Source organism: Melanaphis sacchari, unplaced genomic scaffold (genome assembly GCF_002803265.2).
Source record: "Melanaphis sacchari strain LSU unplaced genomic scaffold, SCAv2.0 Contig7_pilon_pilon, whole genome shotgun sequence".
NCBI lineage: Eukaryota > Metazoa > Arthropoda > Insecta > Hemiptera > Aphididae > Melanaphis > Melanaphis sacchari.
Genome location: NW_020271560.1, coordinates 1,053,599 through 1,077,111, shown reverse-complemented (window position 1 = coordinate 1,077,111; position 23,513 = coordinate 1,053,599). Strand labels below are relative to the sequence as shown.

Below are 23,513 nucleotides of genomic sequence, written 5' to 3'. Positions count from 1 at the left end.
TTTATACCACAAAACAATATTTCATTCTCATCGAATTAAAAATGTGATAAAACAGAACACTAGAAAGATAAGATTTTTGCGTTTTAATTTAATTTATGTATACATAGTACATACATTAAAAAAAAAAAAAAATATTTATAAGTATATACATCATTTTAAATTCTGAGTTAAGCAATGGATGAATTTTAATATTTTGTTCTGTTATATTATATTAACTTTATAATTGTCTGCACCTATATTATAATTATTTCTGGTATTAAAAGATGCACATATTGTAGTATACAGTGTTTACAGTGTCTTACGAAATTTATTATATAAAATATAATGTATCAAATAGCTAAAATGGAATAACAAAATTAGTTATAGTCAATAAATTATTCTTTAATTTGTTTTAGATCTAGTTAAACAATTAAAATATTGAAATAATTGTTAACATTTGATGTTAATATTTTACATAAAATTAAGATTCAAATTTGCAATCATCTTATTATTTTTTACGAACACTATTTTGAAATTTATATAATTATTTTTAAAGTTTACAATATTGCTATTTTAAATTTGTAGATAAAATTTATTTAAATCTAAATTAAATAAAAAAATGAAATTGAAGTGAAAAACGAATCGATAATCTTATATTTAGTTGAAAAATATTTAATAGTTATTTTTTGTTTTGTAACATTAATTTTATAGTTTATCTTGAATATAATTATTGTACTTATTACTTAGCATATTTTTTCACTTATTTAATAATTGTATAATTTAATTAATAGTAATGTGAAATGCTCAGTTTATTATGCAACTAGCTTTTATGAATTAAATTAAAACTTAATAGGTAGTACTTTTTTTTTTTTTGATTTAGATGTTATTGGCTGTTAAAATAATTAATAAATAATATTATATAATAAATTATAATACCAATAAAAAAAAATACTGTATAGGCAATGAAAAAAAAAACTAATACTCTAAAGCATAATTAAATTTTTTTAGTTTATACTTCAAATTTTATAAATACGAGTATAAAAAGCAATGTTTGTTGTTGTTTATAAAGGATAAAAACCGACCAATTCTGAAGAATATTTCAGAGATTGTACTTAAAGATACCAGGAAAGTTTAAAAAAAAATTAGAATTATATTTGATGTGTGGCGTTGAACACATTTTTGTTGATTATATGCCATATAAACTATTGTATACCTACTAACAATAATATTTAAATTACCGAATTTTAAAATTTTTAATTTTCACGAGTGAGGACACACCTAAACTGGTTAACTTATAATGTTATGAACCTTAAACCGAAATATATTAAATAGTGTATACTTATATCCAATCCATCACGGTTGGATTGCTCATCTCAGTCGGATTTGTCTAAAATATCAGAAGATCACTAAGATCATTTAGGTATACCAACATGTTCTTGAATAATTGTGTATCACTGAGTGTTGTATTTTATATTTTTTATTTTTTTTTAGGTTGAATATATGGTTAACATAATAAGCCGTTTATAGAGTTTGATTGGTTAGCGGTTCAATCGTATTTTTATCTACACAATACGTATGTATAAATTAAAATAAATTATACTTTATTAAAATATTTTAAAATTTTGTTTTTTAAACTTTAATTGTAAAGCATATTGTTAATACTTATCAGAAATTGGTTTAGGAAGGTAGTAATAGATATTATGACGAGTATTATATTATGTACTTATACAAAAGGGAAAGCAAGAAATCATTATAACTATCGTAAGAGTATTAAATCATTTTACAATAAAATGTAATGGTAGTATATACGTCGATTTCGCCGTATGAATGCAAATACATAATTCATTCGTAAATATTCGTTCGTTTATTTAAAATGAATAGAACTTTTCTGTCAGATAAATATTTTTCAATCGTACAATAATATTTCTATAAATAAACATATATAGTAAAATTTAAATATTTTCACAATGAATAAATGCTAATAATGCCATAGTGGGTAAACCAAAAAATTATTTGTAAATATTTTGATAAAAATAATGATCATTAAAAAACTCATAGTTATTTTTTTACATTGTGTCTAATAAAATACATTGAAAAAATAATCTATTTTGACTCACCAATTTCATTAGAAAATATTAAGATTAAAGTCACGTGCTATAGTATGAAAGATGTTGACAACTTACCACTAAACTATCAGCAAGGGTTATAATTGAACTAATCTAAGGTTTTCGGTCTACTGACGTCATCTATTGACATCGAGAGGTTTAATAGAAATAAATTGTGTAATGCAAATATAAAATAATATATTAATTATATAATCTGAAGCTGAATATTATTCAATTTATTTTGATTTGATTTATTCATACTACGAGAGTAAAACCTTAAGACATATTATATATAATATATTATTTCTTATTAAATGGAAAATATTTATCAAGTCGAAGTTGTGAAATAATAACGCATAATATTCTGGTTGATTATAATAGTACTTTAAAAAGTAAATACAAGGTACGATAATAGTTGATAATCAAAAATGATATGAAATTATAAAATGCTTTAATTTAAATCATTTTTATATAATTTATTTTAACTTATAATTAAAAAAAAAAATTAAATTAACAAAATATATTTGTACTCGATTTGTAAGTCAGATAAAAAGCCTACTTTAAACAAGTTATTATGCTCATCAAATATTAGTATTTTAGAAATAATTTGATTAGTATAAATTATAATTTTAAGAAGTTATTTTATAGTTTTATAGTTTATTTAATTAAGTCATGCATAAAAGTATTATTAAATAAAAGTGAATATTTTTGAATTACATGTTTAATAAAGTTTTCATTTTAAACAGTTCAACTGTTTTGTTTCTTAATATTTATTTTCATATTTTAAGAGACTTATCTTATTTTACTTGTAAAAATATCAAGTGCCGAATTTAATGAGAAGTGGTATTATAACTAAAAAAAATAGACATGATAAAAATTTGATTATTTAAACATTAATTATTTATTTTACAGCTCGAACGAATGATCCAAGTAATTTATACTAACATATTCATTTGTCTCTTATATATCTTGTTTTAAAATGCGAGTGAAACAATGTATGTATTCGTTTTATAATTACGTTTGGTTATTTTTGAGTCTGTCATAATCTTTTAATGCAATAAAAATGCTTAAAATATTAACCTTGAGGGTGTTTTTTCTTAATAAAATATTGAATCTAGCATTAGTACCTAATTTGTGGAGTTTAAAGTAATATATTTCTATTTCTAAGTAATTTTTATAATAATTGGAAAAAATAAAATAAATAAATAAAGTTAAACAGGATTAATCATGAATCACCGATTTTCGTCTTTTCGTTTGTTTTTTTATTTGATGTATGATAAAATGATTGTATTTAAAGAAAATTGAAAATTTGACACAATATACCTATATACGTACTATGCAATATGTGCACAACATATTACATTACTTATGATTCATTATAAGCTTTTTTAACTGTAGAAATTAAATTTAAAAAATAGTCTAAGCTATATACATTTTTTATAAGTGATAAAAGTTAAAGTTTAGATGACATTAGATATTAACGACTCAGTACTTAATGCTCAAGTCATTTTTAAAAACAAAAAATATCTGTGTATGACTAATTATTGGAAAACGTATTTCCTCTACCGATTTGAAAGCAACACCGTCATTATTCACTATTTATAATATCACATTACGATCTGGGCGTCTCTATACACCATACTCTGTGCGCGTTAAGAGTATGACCGGTTGGCGGACGACTTTGCATCCATTACGCGCAACCGGCTTCTGATTGGGTTCCCATATATTTGGTCATTGGTATACAGCACTGACCCAAATGTCAACAACATACACTGTGCTACAGCAATTGTGGTCGTTTGTATTTAATCATTACGCTCCGTCAGTATTTTAAGTTTTGTACTTTGGTGCTCGTTGTTCCGTGAAAAACATTACCAAAGATGTCTGATGAGGAACATTAATTCATTAATTAATGAACTCCCCACAAATGAAAAATGTCTATGATGAATATTCCTTACAGTCATAAGTAAATAAATAAACTAGGAATACAATGCGTGTTGTACAGCGTGGTGCAGTGAGTTGTATTGTTTGTGCGACTGGTCGTCATACACTTAATGGGCATATACAAAAGTGGGTTGGACTTCTAAAGCGAACGGCATGGTAGAGGAAGTTGTTTCGACTACGTGAGTGGTCATGCTCTTAACGCTCGCGGAATACATCTACTTTGGGTTTCTGTATGATTCATTATGCCAACTCGGATATAAATATCGGAACGGAACAACGAAAAAAGTAAACCCGGCGGATCCTGTGTCAGATCAGTTTGAGAGTACATCGGTTCATGCATATTCTACTGACTACTGTACGTTGCCGGACCTCCCTGATTGACCGTTCGATAACAATCAATAACAACCGTACGCCATCGTCGTACGATGGCGTGGAGGTAGAATAAGTTGGTGTGATAGCAGTGGTGAGGATGATCGATGGATGGACAATTGCACCAATAACCGGTAGTGCGGAAACGAGTTCCTGGTATATTTTTAAATTGAATAAAGTATAGTCAAGTTTTACGTTTTCTCGTCATCTGAAATGATTTCCCACATAGCACATATCATCAGGCTGTTATATGATCGTTTTATTTATACGCAGGAATCTTAAATCACCTGAAAATGTATGGCTGAAAAAGAAAGTAAGAAACTATTGTTTTAATTAATAGCTTGGCGAATTCTTAAAGATTGCGTTTGACGGAAAGGTAGAGAAATATGAAAAATATAATAAAAACAATGGAAGTAGATTAGAAAGCTGAACGAAGTTTTCGGTTTCATATTTAAAATACTGAAAACAACGTAAAAAATCTAATTTATTATACAAAAAAAAGGGAATTAGTCTATAATTATTATTATATTTTTGCATCGAAAGAAAATGTTCTTTTGATCAGATTACCAAAAGATACGGCTTTAATTAGGTACTGAATATTATGTAGGTACTTATTTTAATTAAAGGAATTTCATAATTTCGTTTTTTCGGATAAAAATAGAACTGAGTTTGGTGTATCCTGATAATAGTTTTGAACATATTTTATTTTATTATTAAGATAACCATGGATTCTTTGAGAAAAATTTATAATGTATTATCTACATAAAAAAAATCTCGTAATCTCGTAAATTTTTTCTTACTATTTTGAAACGAAAGATTTAAAATAGACTTCATAATAAATTTAAATGTGTTTCAAAAACTATAATCAGAGTAAAACTAAAATTAGTACGTTAGAACTTCAGTATATAGAGTATTGATCTATATTATGCTTTATTGGTAGATACTATGGAATTCTCTTCAAGAGTTATAAGTACACCCATTTGTTTTGGCATTTACGTAAAACTTTATAATCTTCCATAGTATACAGGTGTTCTTTGATGTCGATCTAAATCTTAAATACCTCGCAATAAAATACTGGTTTACCTTTTGATGTTTGTCAGTTATGATTAACCAACCATACATTGATATTTGTTTTAATAGACAAGTAAGGAAAAAAGTAATACTCAATATGAAAATATGGAGTTTATTGTTTTTACACGTAATTTAAGAGTAATAGAAAATACAAACGTTAATTAATATGATAAATTTATGTTTGAATTAATATTTATCCTTATAATATTTATTCATCTAAAGTAATGCATGATACAAACGGTATCACCTGCAATATGAAGTGCGGTAATAACTAATATGTATTAAAGAACTTGCAATTTGAATGCAAATTTATTGACTTAATAATAATTTAAAGCATTAAAAAAAAAAAAAAGTGCATAAAGTCTTGAGTCCTTGACAAAAGTATAATAACTATGTAAAATGTATACAAAATTGTAACATATTCATTTAAGTTATGTTGGCCCATCAGTGTGTTTAACATTTACCTCTAATAACATACTGAAATATTATAATATGATGTAAAAAATAATATTACAAACGACTTTATAATGTTGATAAGAGACAAGTATATTTTCTGAACTAGAGGAGTTTAGGCCATAAATAACATTTTTAATAATATTTTTTCAAGACTTTTATTAGTGTTGAGTTTGTGATAAAAACAACAATCGTTATTACAGACTATTTTTAATAATAATAGAATATAGTCCATTAGAAACGTTTGTAGATAATGATGGATTAAACAAAATTATTGTTATTTTTATGGTATTTGTAATTTAAAAATTTTATTAAATATTTGCTATACTATGAAAGTTTAATTACGATTTAACCGTTTATAGTATAATATGACATGTATACTATGAAACATGTACCTATATTAATAATTAAAATAAATTATGTTTTATAGTATAAAGTATCAGTTATTTGTGAGCGTTGTCGTATACAAATTGGAGAAAATAATGGTTGTAATAAATTATCCATGAAATTAATAACAATAAGAGTAAATTTTAGTATAAGAACATGATAAATCTGTATTGCGGGTAAAATGCAACTATTTAGAGTGGTATACGTACTGATGATATTAAACAAGGCACTACATAAAGACATTTAAAATCTAGGCATAAAATAGCACTTGATTAAAAACGATTAAGTTTATAATTTTTATATTGTCGATATACTTATTTATAAAAAAAGTGATCAATACGTTTACTTAATTTATTTTAAATTTATAAGCATATAAACATATAAATATATAAAAAAAAGTTTGCTTAAAAATAAAAAATAATTATTTTAAAATAGGATAAATTGTAGAGAACATTAAATAAAAAACTAAGTAATACTAAAAGAACCATTTTACAAGTGGTCTATACTATGATAATATAAAATACGAATTATTGATATAAATTGATTGAGAGTTGGCAATGATATTATGATAATATAAGGTTAATTTATAGCAAAAAGTGAATTAGAAAAATACAGCCAATAACGAAATCATTATTTTTTAACCCAACCATTGTTATTTTATGACTTCTATTTAAAATAATAACTTAATTCATTATGATTTATTATATAAATTACTAACGTCTGCTAACGATTTATGTAATTAATTAAAATTAAAATAAAGTTATACTTTGAAATGGCAGTATTAAACGTTTTTCTATTTATTTGAAGTTCGAGTATACTTCAATATTTTTTATAAGGTAAATTCAAATAATTTTTTAAAGTCTATGATGTATAGTAATTTTATATTTAAGAGATAGAGTTGCAATATATAACAAATTATTGTTTACTTTACAATATTGTATTACGGAAAATGTAGGTAATTGAATAAAAATAGTTTAAACACTAATCTCAATAACCCAATAAGGTATTTATTTTTATTGTATATGAAAATGGAATATTTTTATCAGTTAGTTAATATTGATAACTATTTTATAACTTTATAAATATATCATACTTTTACATATTATAATATTATTGCTTTAAAAATTATCTTGTTTACCCTATTGATTTTTTTATGGTTATAATTTAAATTAATTTTGTAATAATCACCAAAATAATACTTTTTATACACATACAGCATAATTTACTCGGCTTATTTGTCAGTATGGTTCGGTTATTTAGCTATTTTTTCAATAGATTTTATTTAACCTTAACATGTTTTGTCTTAGTTTTGATTTTTTTTAAGGATTTAAGTTACATTTTTCAATTTGAAAGTTTTAATTTTTTCAAGAAATTTAGTCTTTTACTTAAAAAAAAAATGTGACTTATCTTATAACTTACAATTAATTCTGCTTGTAATCTGAAAATTTTAAAAAGCTTAAAAATATATAATGATATGGTTAAAAGTTTAGTTTTTTACATTGTTTGAAAATTAAAATTGTAGTCTTATCAGAACATAATATTATTCTTTTACTGTGTTTATGTGACCTAGTAATTTTAAGGCTACAAAAATTATTTTTTCAAGTTATAATCTCGTGTTTCAAAAGAATATGTTCAATTTAATTAATTATTTGCTTAATGAATGAAATTAAAAAAACATTTTTAATATTTACACGTTTAAATAAAAAATGGCTAATTAGTTTATATTTTAATTTTTAATTCAAAATATACAATTTAAATACAAAAAAACGTTATATGACTTTTTTTTTTTAATGTGTTATGCGATCAATATAAATAAGTTTTTTTTTTAGTCGTATTGAACACTACAAATATTTTTTTTTATATGTAAATTAACATTTTAATTTAGACAAATTTGATATTTCGAGTTTGTTTTAATAAATATCCAAAATTACTAAAAATCGGTATTTAAATTCTACATGGACAAATAATTTAAAATCTATGCTCAATGATCGTTTTATAGTTATATTTTAATGTCTTAATGTTTAATGATTATTTTATGATAAAAACAAGAGAAGTTTTTCATTTTAAAACATTATTTTATTTTTGTTATTAAAATAGAGTAATAATTGTGTGAGAATTAGTTTTGTATATTTTGTCTTGATGAAAAAAAAATAAAGGTTATAGGAAACGCACCGACGTGATTTACAGAAGATATTTTTTATGAGCTTTGATTTATGATAAAACCTAAGTATTTTTAGTTTAATAGTAAATATTTTTTAAGGTGTTTTTTTTTCATTTATCTACTTATAGTAGCTGTTAATATTATACGTACTTGTATATTGAACAACGTAATATTTTCTATCCAATCATCTATACGTATATATTATAGTTTATTATGTCTGTGCCATATACATTTAAGTATTAAAATGTCGATGGAAAAATAATAAAATTATTGTAATATAAAGAAAGAAGTTAAGATTCTTCTTTTGCAGAAAAAAATACATTTGTGTTACTTAAAATATGCTTCTGTTAACAAAACTTTAAAAATTATTGATGAGTAAAATGAATTCACTTTTGTTGTAACTAAATAATCTACGAGAAAAAAATATTAAATGTTTTCCGGTAATGGTATTATTTGTTATCAGTGTTGTAATACAAAGTAATCAACATTGAGTAAATTTAAAGAATTATAAATTTAATTAATTATCTTTACTAATTGTTAACCTTTTTTATTGCATTACATTGTTTATTTACTTAAATTATATTTTTGGCCTAGCATGTTAAGTGTATAATTACAACTGCGTATACAAATTTAAATATTTAGTACATTTTGGCTTATCAGTTAATTTAAAGACACAAATTACAAAAGTAATTTATATGACTAGATTTTAATATAATTAAATGATACATCTATACCTAATTACCTATTATTATTAAATAAATAAACATTTTATTTTAATACTCTCCTAGAATAAAACTAAATAAATAAATAATGATCTTCTATTATGAGTTATTTATTGTTTTTGATTAATTGTAAATCGAAATGTTTTTGTATATAATTTAGTTTATTGAATTATGATTTTTTTGTGAGCACAGCTAACAATTTATTTTTTAATAATTGTATCTTCTTATCATAATGTATTTTATTGAAACAATATACATTTTAGGGATAATAAATAACGATTGGCAATAAATACAACTAGGTTTATGATTGGATTTATAGTTAGAAAAACACAAATTAACAAATAAAATCAATCATGTCTGAAAAAAATAAGTATGGTGTTCAGTCATTTTAAAATATTTTTATTTTTTATTACACATGATTTAACTTGAAATACAAGTATATAAGCTCTATTATACTAGATGAAATATTGTTTGTTGAAAAACGTCAATAGTAATACTATATTAATTTTACACGGCATATAAACATTAAAAGTATTGATGACAAATTGCTTTGTTTAATCGACGAAAACATGTAATTTCAAATCATTCGTATTAAACATTAAATTAAAATTCATGTTTAGTTAAATATAAAAGATATGATAGGTATTTATTTGTAGTTGGTTGCTAAAACCTTTATATTTATGTTCGTTTTATATTTTTCAGCTTTTGACTAACAATATACAAAACTTGTACTAGTAAAAGGATAAATATTAAACATACGTAATATTTTAACATAAAATCAGTCTAATAACTATTTAGGATAGATATACAATTGTCAAGAATAGCTTAATTCATTCATATTAAAATGAACGATTAGATAACCATTTTCATACGTTGTATTTAAACGAATAAAGATTGTAGCTATTTCTATAGATTGCAATTGTATAATATTAATTAAATAAATACTCTGAAATAATAAATATTTTACTAACTATGAATAAATGATGTGAAATTAATCAACATAAATTAAAAAATTATAAACTAGACAAGATAAATGATCCTCTATTGCTGAGACTACTTTAACTTTCAATAGCTTGGTAATTTGTTAGTGTTTTAAAAATAATAATAATAATCAGAAAAAAAAAATATTTATATGAAACTATGGGAGATATATTAATATAAATAATAATTTTAATTATTTTTTATTAACTATAATATTAAATGTTTAAAAGATTACATTTTATTTTATGATTACTTAAGAATATAAAATTAAATAGTGGTTTATTCAGTTGCATTGTCAAAATCTTTTGCCGTTTTTCCCATATAAAGTATATTTGTTATATTAAATTCAATTTTTTGAGTTATATTAGAATATTTATTTTTATATTATTATAAACGAAATATAATAATTCAATATTTATGATAATAAAAAACAATTCACCCTATTTTAATTAAATTAAATTTTTAAATTCAAATTCATTTTTAGTCGATTATGAATTGTATTATATGGAACTGTATGGTTTACTTTAAAATTTATAATATCATTATGTACTTGGATATTATGTTTAATTTAACTTACAGTAAATGTGTTTATAGATGTAATATAAATATTGGATAAAAAATCGTTTAAAAACCTACGTACTAAAATAATATTTGATACATCCAGATATAAAAGTTTTTATAAAATTGCCATTTAATGTTTTCCATCATATTATATTATATTTACAGAGTATACTGGCTTATAAATATAAATCAGAAGAATTGTTAATTTTTTTTCATTGTTAAATAAAATTTAGTACAATATATAAATAAAAATATACAAATCGGTCTGTTCTCTCATTTCTGTTAAGTTTAAATTAAAATGTTTTTCTTATTACAATTTTTGTAATCCAATAATCATTATATAATTCTTTATAAAATAACTTAATAACTTAAATCACATTAATTACATACCTGCTACTATCCATATGACAATTGAGTTACCAACAATGGCAACAATTAGCATGGCGATAAAAACAGTGGACCAGATCAATTTATGCCATAGTGAAATTGTATGCGATGGTTCCGGTTGAGGATAAATGCAATCATGTAATCGGTCTTTGGCGAATGTGCGTTTGGACATCGTCAAATCAGAAGATTTTAACATAGCTCCCAATATTGCCAAAAGAGTGGTTGAATTATAATATTCAAGTTCATTTGACGATTTATCAAATTCTAAAGATAATACCATAGCTGTACAATTGCTCAAAATATTATCATCTATATGGCCTTCCATTGTGGAATTTTCTGAAACAAATTTAAATGCATATTTAATATTAAATTATATAGGTTCACATGTATTATTTTTATTTGTTACTAATTCAAACTATATGACAGTTCAACAATGATACATTTTTACAGATTACAAAAATTAAAATATATAAACACAATATAGATATTTATAAAGTAGTATATAGACTAATATATATAGATAAGAATATTTAATTATAAATTTAACGTAGTTAGTTTGCATATTAAAAAAAAAAAAAAAAAAAAAAAAATAATAACAACATTATTATGGGAAATACGTATAACGGTATAGATAATTAAAATTAATCTTTACTTAATAAATTCGTTAGAAGAAATAGGAGAGGCTTTATGATAGCTGTAAACTCGGAAATAAAAGAAATAAATAATGTTTTGATGTTTGAAGAAAATTGAGATGGTTCTGGTTAGAGAAAATATCTTGAGCGTATGATGGCTTATCGGAATCGGACTTTAAAGTGGATTTAGGAAAGTTGTATTTGATTTTGGGAGTAGGAATGATACGCTCTCGTTGAGTTTGAGTGTTGGAAAGTTTAAGTTTGTTATAAACCAAGTAGCCTTTATAGTTGGATGGGTGACTAACATGGTGTGTGGATAGTAATTGTAGTAACCCTGAATGTGCTCATAAAATAGGCATCGATGGAATTTAGGTGGGTATACAGTTTTTTTTAACAAATATTTTGGTGTGCAGAAAAATTTAATTTTGTTTAAGTCTAAGTTGTTGATGGTTTTTTGTAGGTCGACAAAAAAGGAAAAACAAAAGTGATTTATCGGAAAAGTGCTTAATATCATGAACGCAAGTGACCTGATGTCCTAACTTCTGATAGAGCGAAAATAATATCTTCACTTGAAGTAGAAGAGTAGATATTATGAGTCACCGCCCGTAATAAATGTTTAACAAAATGCTGGTAAGAATGAAAATTGTAACTGTTCTCCATTAGATATTTAATAAGTAGTCTATAATGCTCAAAGAAATAAGAGAAAATGATCAGGTATGAAGATGTGGTTTTACAGATAAATTCTATAGAGTTAATAATTGACATCGGGCTTGGGATAAAATTGGAAAAATTACTCACACTTTTGATATTAATTGATGATAGTTTTGAAGAAAGTGTATGAGTATGTCAGTGTGTGTTTGGAATTTGTTTTAAAGTGTGCTTTTATTTTAGTCAAATGATTAACTTAGGTTGCTACAACTAAATGCCATTTTTGGACTAACGAAATTCCTTGTTTTTTATCTTCTATCTTGCGTGAAAGAAAAGATAACGATAGAATTGTTTTGCTTGAAGTTGAATTTTTGTTTGTTATACACTTATACTACAATGATTAGATGAATAAGCCGTCATTATACGTAATTACAGATTTTAAAAAAAAAGTATGAAAAACTGAAAATATTTTTTTCGTAAATTAATTACAGTAATAAGTACATTATAGTTCATAAATTACTCATAAATATTAAAATTTAAGATTATGTTCAATTCTTTACATATTTGGTTAATAAATAAGATATATTTTGTTTCTCAGAAAATAAATTTAAAAAATAATCGTGTAGGTATATTCATATATATGTTGTATTTATTTACCTCAATCAACGCAAAATAATTTAATTTTAATCAAGTATACATAATAAAAACGTTATTTTATAATTTGTTTTAGAAGTTATAAATCCTGGACCCCCACCTGAGTCTTCTCAGTGGGACCCAGCATTCATATGTATATGCATTTAAATTAAATAAAAATTAAAAATAAAGATTAATATTCGTACATATTTATATATTATAAAGTTTTATATATTTTTTAATCTAATTTTATATTATTACCTAGTATCTACGTATAATTTAACCTATAACTCGTGCCTCATAACTTTTTATTTATATGTATTTTCGTTGATATGCGTAATTATATTTTTATTTCGTTTTTTTATTAAGTGGATTTTTATTTATTTATTTATTTTTTAATTCTAAACAATTATTTTATATTATAGCAATTAAGTAAAAATGACTAACTAAAGTTTGTTATCAAAGAATAAACCATAGTTTACGTAAAATAAAGCTTGTAAAAATATAATAATCCTATGTATTTCATGGAAAATATGTAACGAATTATAATTTTCGATATAATAGGAATCAATGCATGATTAAAATATACGATGTGTATGAAATACAACTAAATATACAAGAGATTCTGAGCTCATACACAAGACTAAGCACTGATACAAATTAATTCACAAGCTATAGGAAAGTGCAACAGCACCGTGCTTGGGCTCCGTGGGCTAGTAGCACTCTACGTTATAGTATACTCAAACTAGGCTACTTGCAATCTAGAAATCTAGATAGGTGTTCTCACTCTGAGTAAAGGATGACACTGTCTTTGTGATGAAAGAGTGGTAGGTAGTGTTATCAAAAGAATTTGGCTTTTTGCGAAGACAATATTCTTTTTTCAACGGCAAGTCTCTTTTTCGATCTATCATACTCTCCGGTGACAAAATGGAACGTAAAACATTTATCGACTATCGTAATTACACAAAATTATGAGATACATTCTATTGCATTATATATAATAATATAGATGTTGTTGTGTATGTTCTTTTTATCATGGATGGAGGGTACTAATTTTAGGGATATCAATTCATGTGGTCGACAAACAAGCCATTATTCATTACATTTAAAATAGTTATTATATAAGAAAGAACAATGTATAGTATTTAATTTTATCATTATAACGCACTAAATATTATAATGTTTCATTATAATGTAATAATAAAAATATTACATGATATATTTATCTCTATTTTATTTATGACCTGCATGTTTCGTATAAGTACTTGTTGTAACTGTATGTAAATGAATTATTATATTTATTGTAGCATTGTCCATTAAAATGCACAGAACTCAAAATAATGTCCGTGGACATTTTTTCACTTAGTTACACATATTATATTGTATAATAGATGTATATATGCACTTCTCTATGTAGTGTATTCATTACATAAATTGGTTGACGAATGGTGAATAATAAAAACGAAAAAGTGTAACACCATTACAACTTTGACAGCTCTATTGTTAATTTAGATACACTATAGGCTTTATTTATATATTTTTATACAACACCATAAATTTACGCACATCATACTTTATATCTACGCAAATATGAAAATATTTTATTTACGTACGTAAAATACCGATATAAGCGTATGCTTAGTATTATTTATACAAAACTCATCTGTCTTAATTTTTTATACCTAACAGTTGATATTGCATTTTAAAAGTAATTGTAAAAATGTAAATTTTGATAAAAATTTCGATTAGTTGAATTCGTCATTAGAGGCATTACTTCATTATTCATATAGATAATAACGCATAATGATTTATTGTACTTTAATAACATTAAATTATTATTGTAACAATAAAGTTGTGATCATTATTAGAATATCATTCATTATACCGTTTAATGTTCACAGGAACTTCAGGTCTTCATTAACGGTTATAAATTATCATTTATCATCATATAAATGTTTGAAGATATTCTCGTAGTTTAGACTTAAAACGATTATGAGTTCATTACAAATATTAAGAATTGTCACACGACCATGTCTTGCCACTAATATTTAGTTATAGTTATAGTCATCAAATCGAAACGCTCTATTGACGCAGTGCATTTACACAATTTTTCGCTAAACGTCTGCTTTTATGGGCATTCGGTTATGCCGTCGACCTTATAATATTAACGAAGACATATAACTAGTCTATACAGTGGTTAAGAGTATAATACCACTGTTGAGGTGTTTGCAGTAAATATAAATAACGAGCGACCAGAATGAATCTGCCAGCTACTGTGGTAATTTTCCATTATATATTATATTTAACCTAAATAACGTTTAGTAATGCATCGTCTATTCCGTAGAGAATAAGTATACAACGCGTTCAGTTTATACATATAATATTTATTAAATGACTGGTATTCGAAAAGTTTCCTAATAAAATTAATCTGTTTATGTTTAACACTCGAGAAATGGATAACTATTAGAGTTGTAGAAGCATTCTGTTCGTTCTATCGCTGGAATATTTTTTCTTCCTTGGCTTCTACTGTTTTTTAACTATGAAATATTATATCGCAAACTATGAACATAACTCATTATAGATAACATGGACTATAAGGAATTTATTTTATTGTTTATTTTATATCAAACAAGTAGACTCTATCCTATTATATATATATATATATATATTATTATTTCCAAATTAAACACATTATTCATAAATAAAATTAAACATTTTAAATACATTTAACTTATTTCTTATTTTCATCATATAAACAAATATTTTGGAAAAGATTTTGAACAATTTTGCACGCAAATTATAATTAGTCTTTGATTAGAAAAGCTCAAACTCATAACAAATAAGTATATATTTTTATTTCAATGTATTTGTGTACAAGACATTTTTTGCTGGGAAATTTCTAAACAAATAAACTTCAATAATATGTCCTTATTCGTTTTTTTTTCTTACAAACATTAAGCAATCTAACATTACAAAACAACTGTTACGTTGAACTCGGTACGGAGTTTGATGACGAGTAAGTATTATTGTGTTAATTATTGCCAGTCGATAATAATTTCTTGTATTGGATTTGAGAATCAGCCTGCAAAGAACGTGGACAGAGTTTTTGTCGTATAATACAAAACGAGTGACATTAAAATTTTATTCAGATATACATATTTAGTAGGTATCATTTATATTCGGGCCGTCAAGCATATTTCATCTGATGCATATTGTTGGTGTCAGAGTTGTCCTTTTATATAACGGTGACTATTCAATTTATATTATATTTTATAGATTTAAAAATAAAATTTATATGTAATATTTAAGAGTAATATTATATAAGATAAAGTGTAGCTTAATATTCAAAAATTATCATTATATTACGAGAGTCTAAAATATTAAACATATAGCTTTTATATATATACAATATACATCATACATGAAGAATCAGATTATTTATCGATACACGATTTAAATTAATATTAATTTCACGTAAACCATATTACTTTAGATCTAGATACTTATTAGTAGTATAATTTTAAAGATTTTATCTCATAACAATCAAAAGTACGTTGCAGCATATCACAGATATCCGTTCCTATTTATAACCATTTCTGGTCACAAAAAAAACATTACTCATTTGGCTCTATCACTTTACCTGATTGTGACAATAATCATCGACTATTGCGAAAAGTTGAGTGTAATTTATATTAGTATTTCGATTTAATAAAGATCTTATATTTATTATACTCTTAATTTTGCATTTTGTGTCTGTATTTCAGCCTTAGTTTTTACTAACACCAATTTTTACACCGAACAATAACAACCAACAGTCGATATAATTGCAGTAAATGTCAATCTTGTATCAAAGTTTAAAATTTTTGACTGACGAAAATTGTATAATCGATATTCACAGAAAATCAACTAAAAATAAATAAATAAATAAAATAATTTTAAATGTTTTAGTTTCTATTAGTTCAAAATGAGTTAAAATATTTTAAAAATTACACCATAATTTTGGTACAACAAATGCTAATATAAATATTTTGTGAAAATTTCAAAAATGCACAGTTATTAATTTAATTACAACAAAATAAAAAACTGTTAATAAACCTAACCGACTGATCCAAGTTTGGTTCACAACAATAAATGTAAAACTTAAATTAGGGCCTCTAGTTGATTTTGTTGTGCCACTGTTAATTTCTATTAATTTAATTTATAATTTGATGAAAATGAGATTATTATTGTTAACTATAAAAGGTTTATTTTTATCTATCAATAAAAGTATTTTATAGGATTAAATTATCAGCTACAAACGAAACGTCAACATTAAAATATATAGTTTTGAACATTGTAATTTATTAGAACCCATCTTACAGTTATCGACTGTCGAGACAACAAAACAAATTAATGTATAGTTTGTATAGTTTTAAATTTTTTAGAATAATGTGTTTACTGTGTCTAAATAAATTTTAGAAAAAAACTTTTCGTTATTTTTCGATACAAGAGATTTAATAACGCATTTATTAATCGTAAGTATAGGTAATTATATAATAATTAAAATAAAATATATATATCCTAATTTACTATTTTCATATAAACATAATATATAGTTTGAAAATTATCCCAACCAAAATGATGACATACAATTCTTTGAGAACCATCACCAGTATTAAAAATAATTTTCCACACTAACGACATCAGTATAACGAATAAAGTTCGACATTTAAAACCACAAATCAAGAATATCCAGTTTATATGGATACTGAAATATTTAAAAATATATGGAAAAGATTTAACCAACCGTAACGATAAAATACAGTAGTATCTGATGTTTCCAAACTAAAATATAAGCAATAATAGACATAAAAAAATTATTTACTGCACAATATCAGGCTAAAACACAAAATTATGAGAAATAAAACAAAATAAAAACCTATGGCAACAATTTAGAAATATTTAAAAAAACGAAAATAATAATAAACCGACCGAGAATCGGCAGTGAATCGAAGTAATCTGTTTCAACTGCCAACCAGAAAACGTTATCTAATTCTTCAGAGTGCTGAAATAAAGAATTTATATACATAATATAATATAAAAAGTTATTTTTTTTTATTATTATCATTTATATGATTACGTAAAATAGTATGTAAAAAGCTAAAATGACCATTACTTTACAATAAAAAAAAAAAAATAAATGTATACGTATAATTATATAGTTAATAGTCATATATTATAATATATACTTATTTTTTTATGTATTAAATGTATATCATATTTAAAATTTTTTTTTAGTAATTTTAACAAAAATATTTTACTACTATAATAGCTTTACTATATCGTTATTAGTTAATGATAATAAATGTACTCGAACTAAATTGGTCAAATATAGTTCAAATTAAAAATACTAGAGAAGTTGCTTTGGTATATAGTAGCTAGGTGTAAATTGTATCTTATATTTGGGTAGGTTGTTGTAATGAATGAGTTAAAATTAAAATTTAATGATTAATTATTATTTACATTTAGTTTAGAACTAATCTAAATACATTGGCGTTTTGTTGTATATAGTAAGAAATTATATATTTTGAAATAAATAGCTTTAAGTCTTTGCGAATAATATTTTTTAAATATCAACAAAATATCTTAAATCAACATAAATTTAAAATATAAGCAGTGAAACATATCATTGTAAAACCAGTTTGCTCCGTTCAGTATCTACAGGACAGTAGATAAATTTCATAAATATTAATAATAATATAATTTTTTAATTTTTATAGCATAAAAATATAAAAGGATATACTACACAAAATATTATGCAATTAATTTTTTTAAACTAATATAATGTTGAATATTTTAAGACACAGAGGATGGAAATAAGATTTAAACATATTATGTCCTTTTTTAATTTTAATTTTCTATATTTATATAATATGCGATATTTGGAAGTTTATTTTTATATATGCTTCTGTGATTTTATTAATAAAATGGATGGAATGGACGTACATTTTCAAAAAACTTAAATCGAAACTGGCAATTCCAGAAAATATAAATTTACGCAGACCGTATATTTAAGAATTTATTATGGAAAATAATAATAATATAATTTAAAAAGTGTAGAGTTTAAAATATCACAATGTGTACATTGTTGTATAAAAAGATAATTAATAAATTGTTTGATATTGTATATTAATTAATTTGTTAAGTTAATATTGATCTTAGGACTGATAATAATAAAATATTAAGTATTAAATCATGTATTTGGTTGGATACGAATATATAATAATATAAAAAGTTACCATACAGAACATTTCAATGTAAAAAAAAAAATAGGAAAGTCTTTCAGCCGTGTAGTAGTTTTTAAATGTCTCTCGTTATTAAGTAAGACGTATCTAATACAGATATTTTAAAGATTAATTTATTGATAAATCATTGAATGACTAGTAAAACTTCAATACATAAAAAGAGAAAAAAAGAAAAATCAAAAAAGTTGAAATTTGAAATGTCTATAAGAAACTAAAAATGAGATAAATAAAATATTTTAAAATTAAATTACTTTACTTGGAAATTAATAAAATAAGCTTTAGCGATAGTTTAAAGTATCTATAGTTATTAATTTCTGTTCTACAAAAAAATAATAAAATGTATTTTGTCAAAAATGTGTGTTGCATAATTTTTTTTTTTTTTGGTTTCTTTCGGTTGTCTTTAAGATAACTAGGAAATGAAAATTTAATTTTTTTTTTTTTGTTTGAGTTTTAAGTATATATTTATTACTAGAAAACTACAGTAAGTTGAAAAATGACGAATTTTTAAAGATGACATATAACACAGAATAAAAAAATGTATTGCAAAATAAAGACTTGTTCTCAAAAATAAGTTTTATATTATCTCAACAAAAGAATTTTTTAAATTATTACATAGATAAACTTCTTGTTTATCTTGAAAAAATTGCAATAGTTTTAGAGTTTATTGAAGTATATTTTCTAAAAACCATTTTTTTAGTGAAACTTCTTAGACATTGTTATGATTCATAGAACCTTAAAAGTTGTATTATTTTATATTTATTGTTATTAAAATATAATTGAGTACATGACGTATGTTAAAACAATTATTAGTTATTACTAATATATTTTGATTTGAATAGGTACTGAACATAATAGTACATTTATATTAAGCGTCAGAAACATTGATTATTCATAAATTTTTATTAGCTTAATATTTTAAGAAATACTAATTTAAACTATGTAAAAAAATGATGATTATTACGTATTATAGTTCGAAAATATTGAATAATTAAAATTAAAAAATTAAATTTTTAAAACGGTTCAAATAAATGTGAACAAACAATTATATATTAATTGATGTTTTTATTTATAAATTTCTATTTAATTTTTTAAAGTTAAATATACATTTTTTTTGGATCTTCATTGTTCGTTATAAACACTAAGTATTGTTATAAATGGCGCTTTAACATGCACTTCTGCGAGCATAATATCAACATTAAGCATAATATTACTTTTACTGAATGCTGTACTCAATATTTATACCCAAGAAAGAAAATATTCTAAAATTCCAAAATTACTAAACGGATTATCCAGTGTCCTAATTACCTATCACGATAACATTTATTATTACCGTTAATCTACGTACTTGTCCAATATCTAATATCTTTTATTAATTAATTAATTGTATTATTGTCGCATTTTTTAACAGTTTATAAATTTTTATTTATTTATTTTAATGTGTAAATTGGAAATATGTTTCAATGGCTACTGTAGATGAAAGTTATATTGAATAAAAAGATATAAGCGTAGTATTATATATCTAATACATAATTATGTCTTATATAAAATTGATACTTTTCTGAATTTTTATTTAGATGCATGTTATACAGTTGTTGAATAATTTTATAAAAATATTTGTTGTTGGTTTTGTTTTTCTTTCAATAGAAAGATATCAAATTAGTTTTTCATAAGATAGTAAAAAAATCTTGCCAAAAATATAACTTTTATTGAAATTGCAAAAGTTAATTGAATTATTAAATTTGCTCATAAATGCCATTATAACTATAATATAAGTATTTTCATAATATTACAATAAGAACATGAATTTTAATTTAAATGGTACATACATATTACAAATTGCAATTAGTACATTTCTTTCAAACGGCACCTATAGTAAAGTTAGTGGTAATTCGATATTGTAACAGGGCATCAATCGCGGTTCTAAGTACAAGGAAAATACATAATATGCTTTCAGAAATTTGCATAATATTTTCAGGGTATACTACACAATTTGCATATGCATATAAATATAACATAATGTATGTTAGTTATGTAAATATTAATTATTTAAAATTGATTTTACGGTGTAGGTAAATAGTTATTATATAATGTAAAATAAACGGTAATGACAGTATAAAATTGTTTTTAGTAATATAATTTGTAAGTAATATGTAACAATAATAATGTATATTGTATATAGTATAAAATTTAAATATATGATTAAATATTGTCTGAGAACAGCTTAAAAATAATAAGACTGTGACACTATAATTGTTTATTCATTGTCATTTAAAAATTGGTTGAATGTTTTATGTTTACTGATTAAATTATGTGATTGTATTATTATGATATAGGTAAGTATATTGTTATATTATCATTGTGATTAAGATTAATTATATGTAAACAAATTTTAATTTGTATTAATAATGATTGATTTTGCTAATAATAATATATATTATATATGCAAAGCGATGGACACATCACAATTTCAATATCGTAGTTATAATACAATTTTGGAGCAATTTCAGTAGTTGTTTTTATAATATTACTTTTATTATTTGAAAAGGAAATTGTTTTTATATAGTTCCTATAAAATATATATTATATATTTAAGTTATTATTTTTATTTATTATTTTTTTTTATTTTTGAAAAAGAATAAATTGGTTTTACTCTATTTTTAAATTCTGCATCCCTCTGATGTAAGTTTTATTTTTATTTTTTTTCTGGTTTTCAGACACTTTTTATAGAAGAAAAGACGTTTCAGTGTTCAACTCTGAGGTTTATATTAGAAAATAGGCCATAGTTGTTATAATAATATATTTTATATTTTTTTTTCAGGGGAAGATATAGAGGGGGCTAGATAAAAACTAAAAAAATTCCCAGTAATTGAAAAATAAATTATGAAAATCATAAATCATGCATATATTGTTATTTGTATTATAATAAGCAATACATATTGGACAAAAATAATTATTTTTATAAAGAATATTTAAACTCATTTAAATTTCTATCAATTAATTTTTCTGTTATCAAAATTCGAAACTTTTGTTGTTATTATGAGTATAGTTTAATATTTGTTATTTCAAAAGTTAAACCTTCAAATCTAAATATATTTTCCGTTTTATTTGAAAACTTGAAAAATAGATATTATACGAGTATTATAATTGGGATATATGCATTTAATTTTATTATTATACTAATTAAATAGGTTTATAAATAAACCTATTATTATAAGTATGTATTTAATCATTTTTTAAGCTTTTTAAATACATTAAATTTAAGTATAGTTAAATGATGTGTAAGTGCATTTAAAATTTTTACAGGTTGTTTTTTTAATACATGTGGTTATTTATAAAGTAATGTGTTTAATATTTAAAAGGTAGAATGGTAATAACACATTTGCCGTAAAAACAAATAATCAAATTCACATTATTTTTTATTTAGTCATAATATATAACATTTTTCTTGCTAGTATAGAACAGTTGAAGTTATACTTATTTTCTTGAAGACATTATGGTAATGACTATAGCTATTCACTTTAAATAAAAATCTTAAATGTGACTATATTGAATGGTTTTATTTTTATGTGTAGGTATATATCTAAAAGTTGGATTTTGACAATTTCTCACAATGAGATCTTATATTCTTGCATTTTTAAACATAAACAGAATTGTATAAAAATATCGAGTGGTCCATTAAACAACTACGCTTGATAAACTTACGGATTGTATAATACTGTGCGCAAGAATTCTCTTCTTAAAAGTTTACGACACTAACCTTGCAGTTGATTCAACCGAAATTCCTGTGGCCAGTTCGCCAAGCACGTAATGTAACGAAAGTAATAATATACAATAACGCTCACCGAACTCGTAAACTCAGGTTCAAGGTTAGTCCAACTATTTTTTTCATACTCAATTGTAAATAGTTCCTAGTAAAAATGGGATATACGATTATTATGATGATATAGTAGTTACACAAATAGCATTATCTATTGTGATATTATGTGTAGTATAAAGTTATAGGTATGTGAACATAGGTGTATTTAAATTTATATTGTAACGTTATACGTTATTTTAACTTAAGAATAGAAATGCGCTAAAATACAATAATATTATTAGGTTTAAATTATACTGATAAATGTATAAATATTTTTGATTCATAGGATTAAAACAAACTTTTTTAATATGTTATTATATTGCAGTAAAAATAAATTATTTTG

The 23,513-nt window shown here is 23.1% G+C and overlaps 1 protein-coding gene across 2 annotated transcripts in view; it reads right to left on the bottom strand.

Moving 5' to 3' along the window:
* Positions 1–23,513, bottom strand: part of LOC112601758 (tachykinin-like peptides receptor 86C) — a 123,507-nt gene that overhangs the window by 45,787 nt on the left and 54,207 nt on the right. For both annotated transcript variants that reach the window (XM_025349531.1, XM_025349533.1), the window contains one exon: positions 11,121–11,453. In XM_025349531.1, coding sequence (XP_025205316.1) covers positions 11,121–11,442 — 322 coding nt within the window. In that variant the 5' untranslated portion in view covers positions 11,443–11,453. The remainder of the gene's footprint in view (positions 1–11,120; positions 11,454–23,513) is intronic.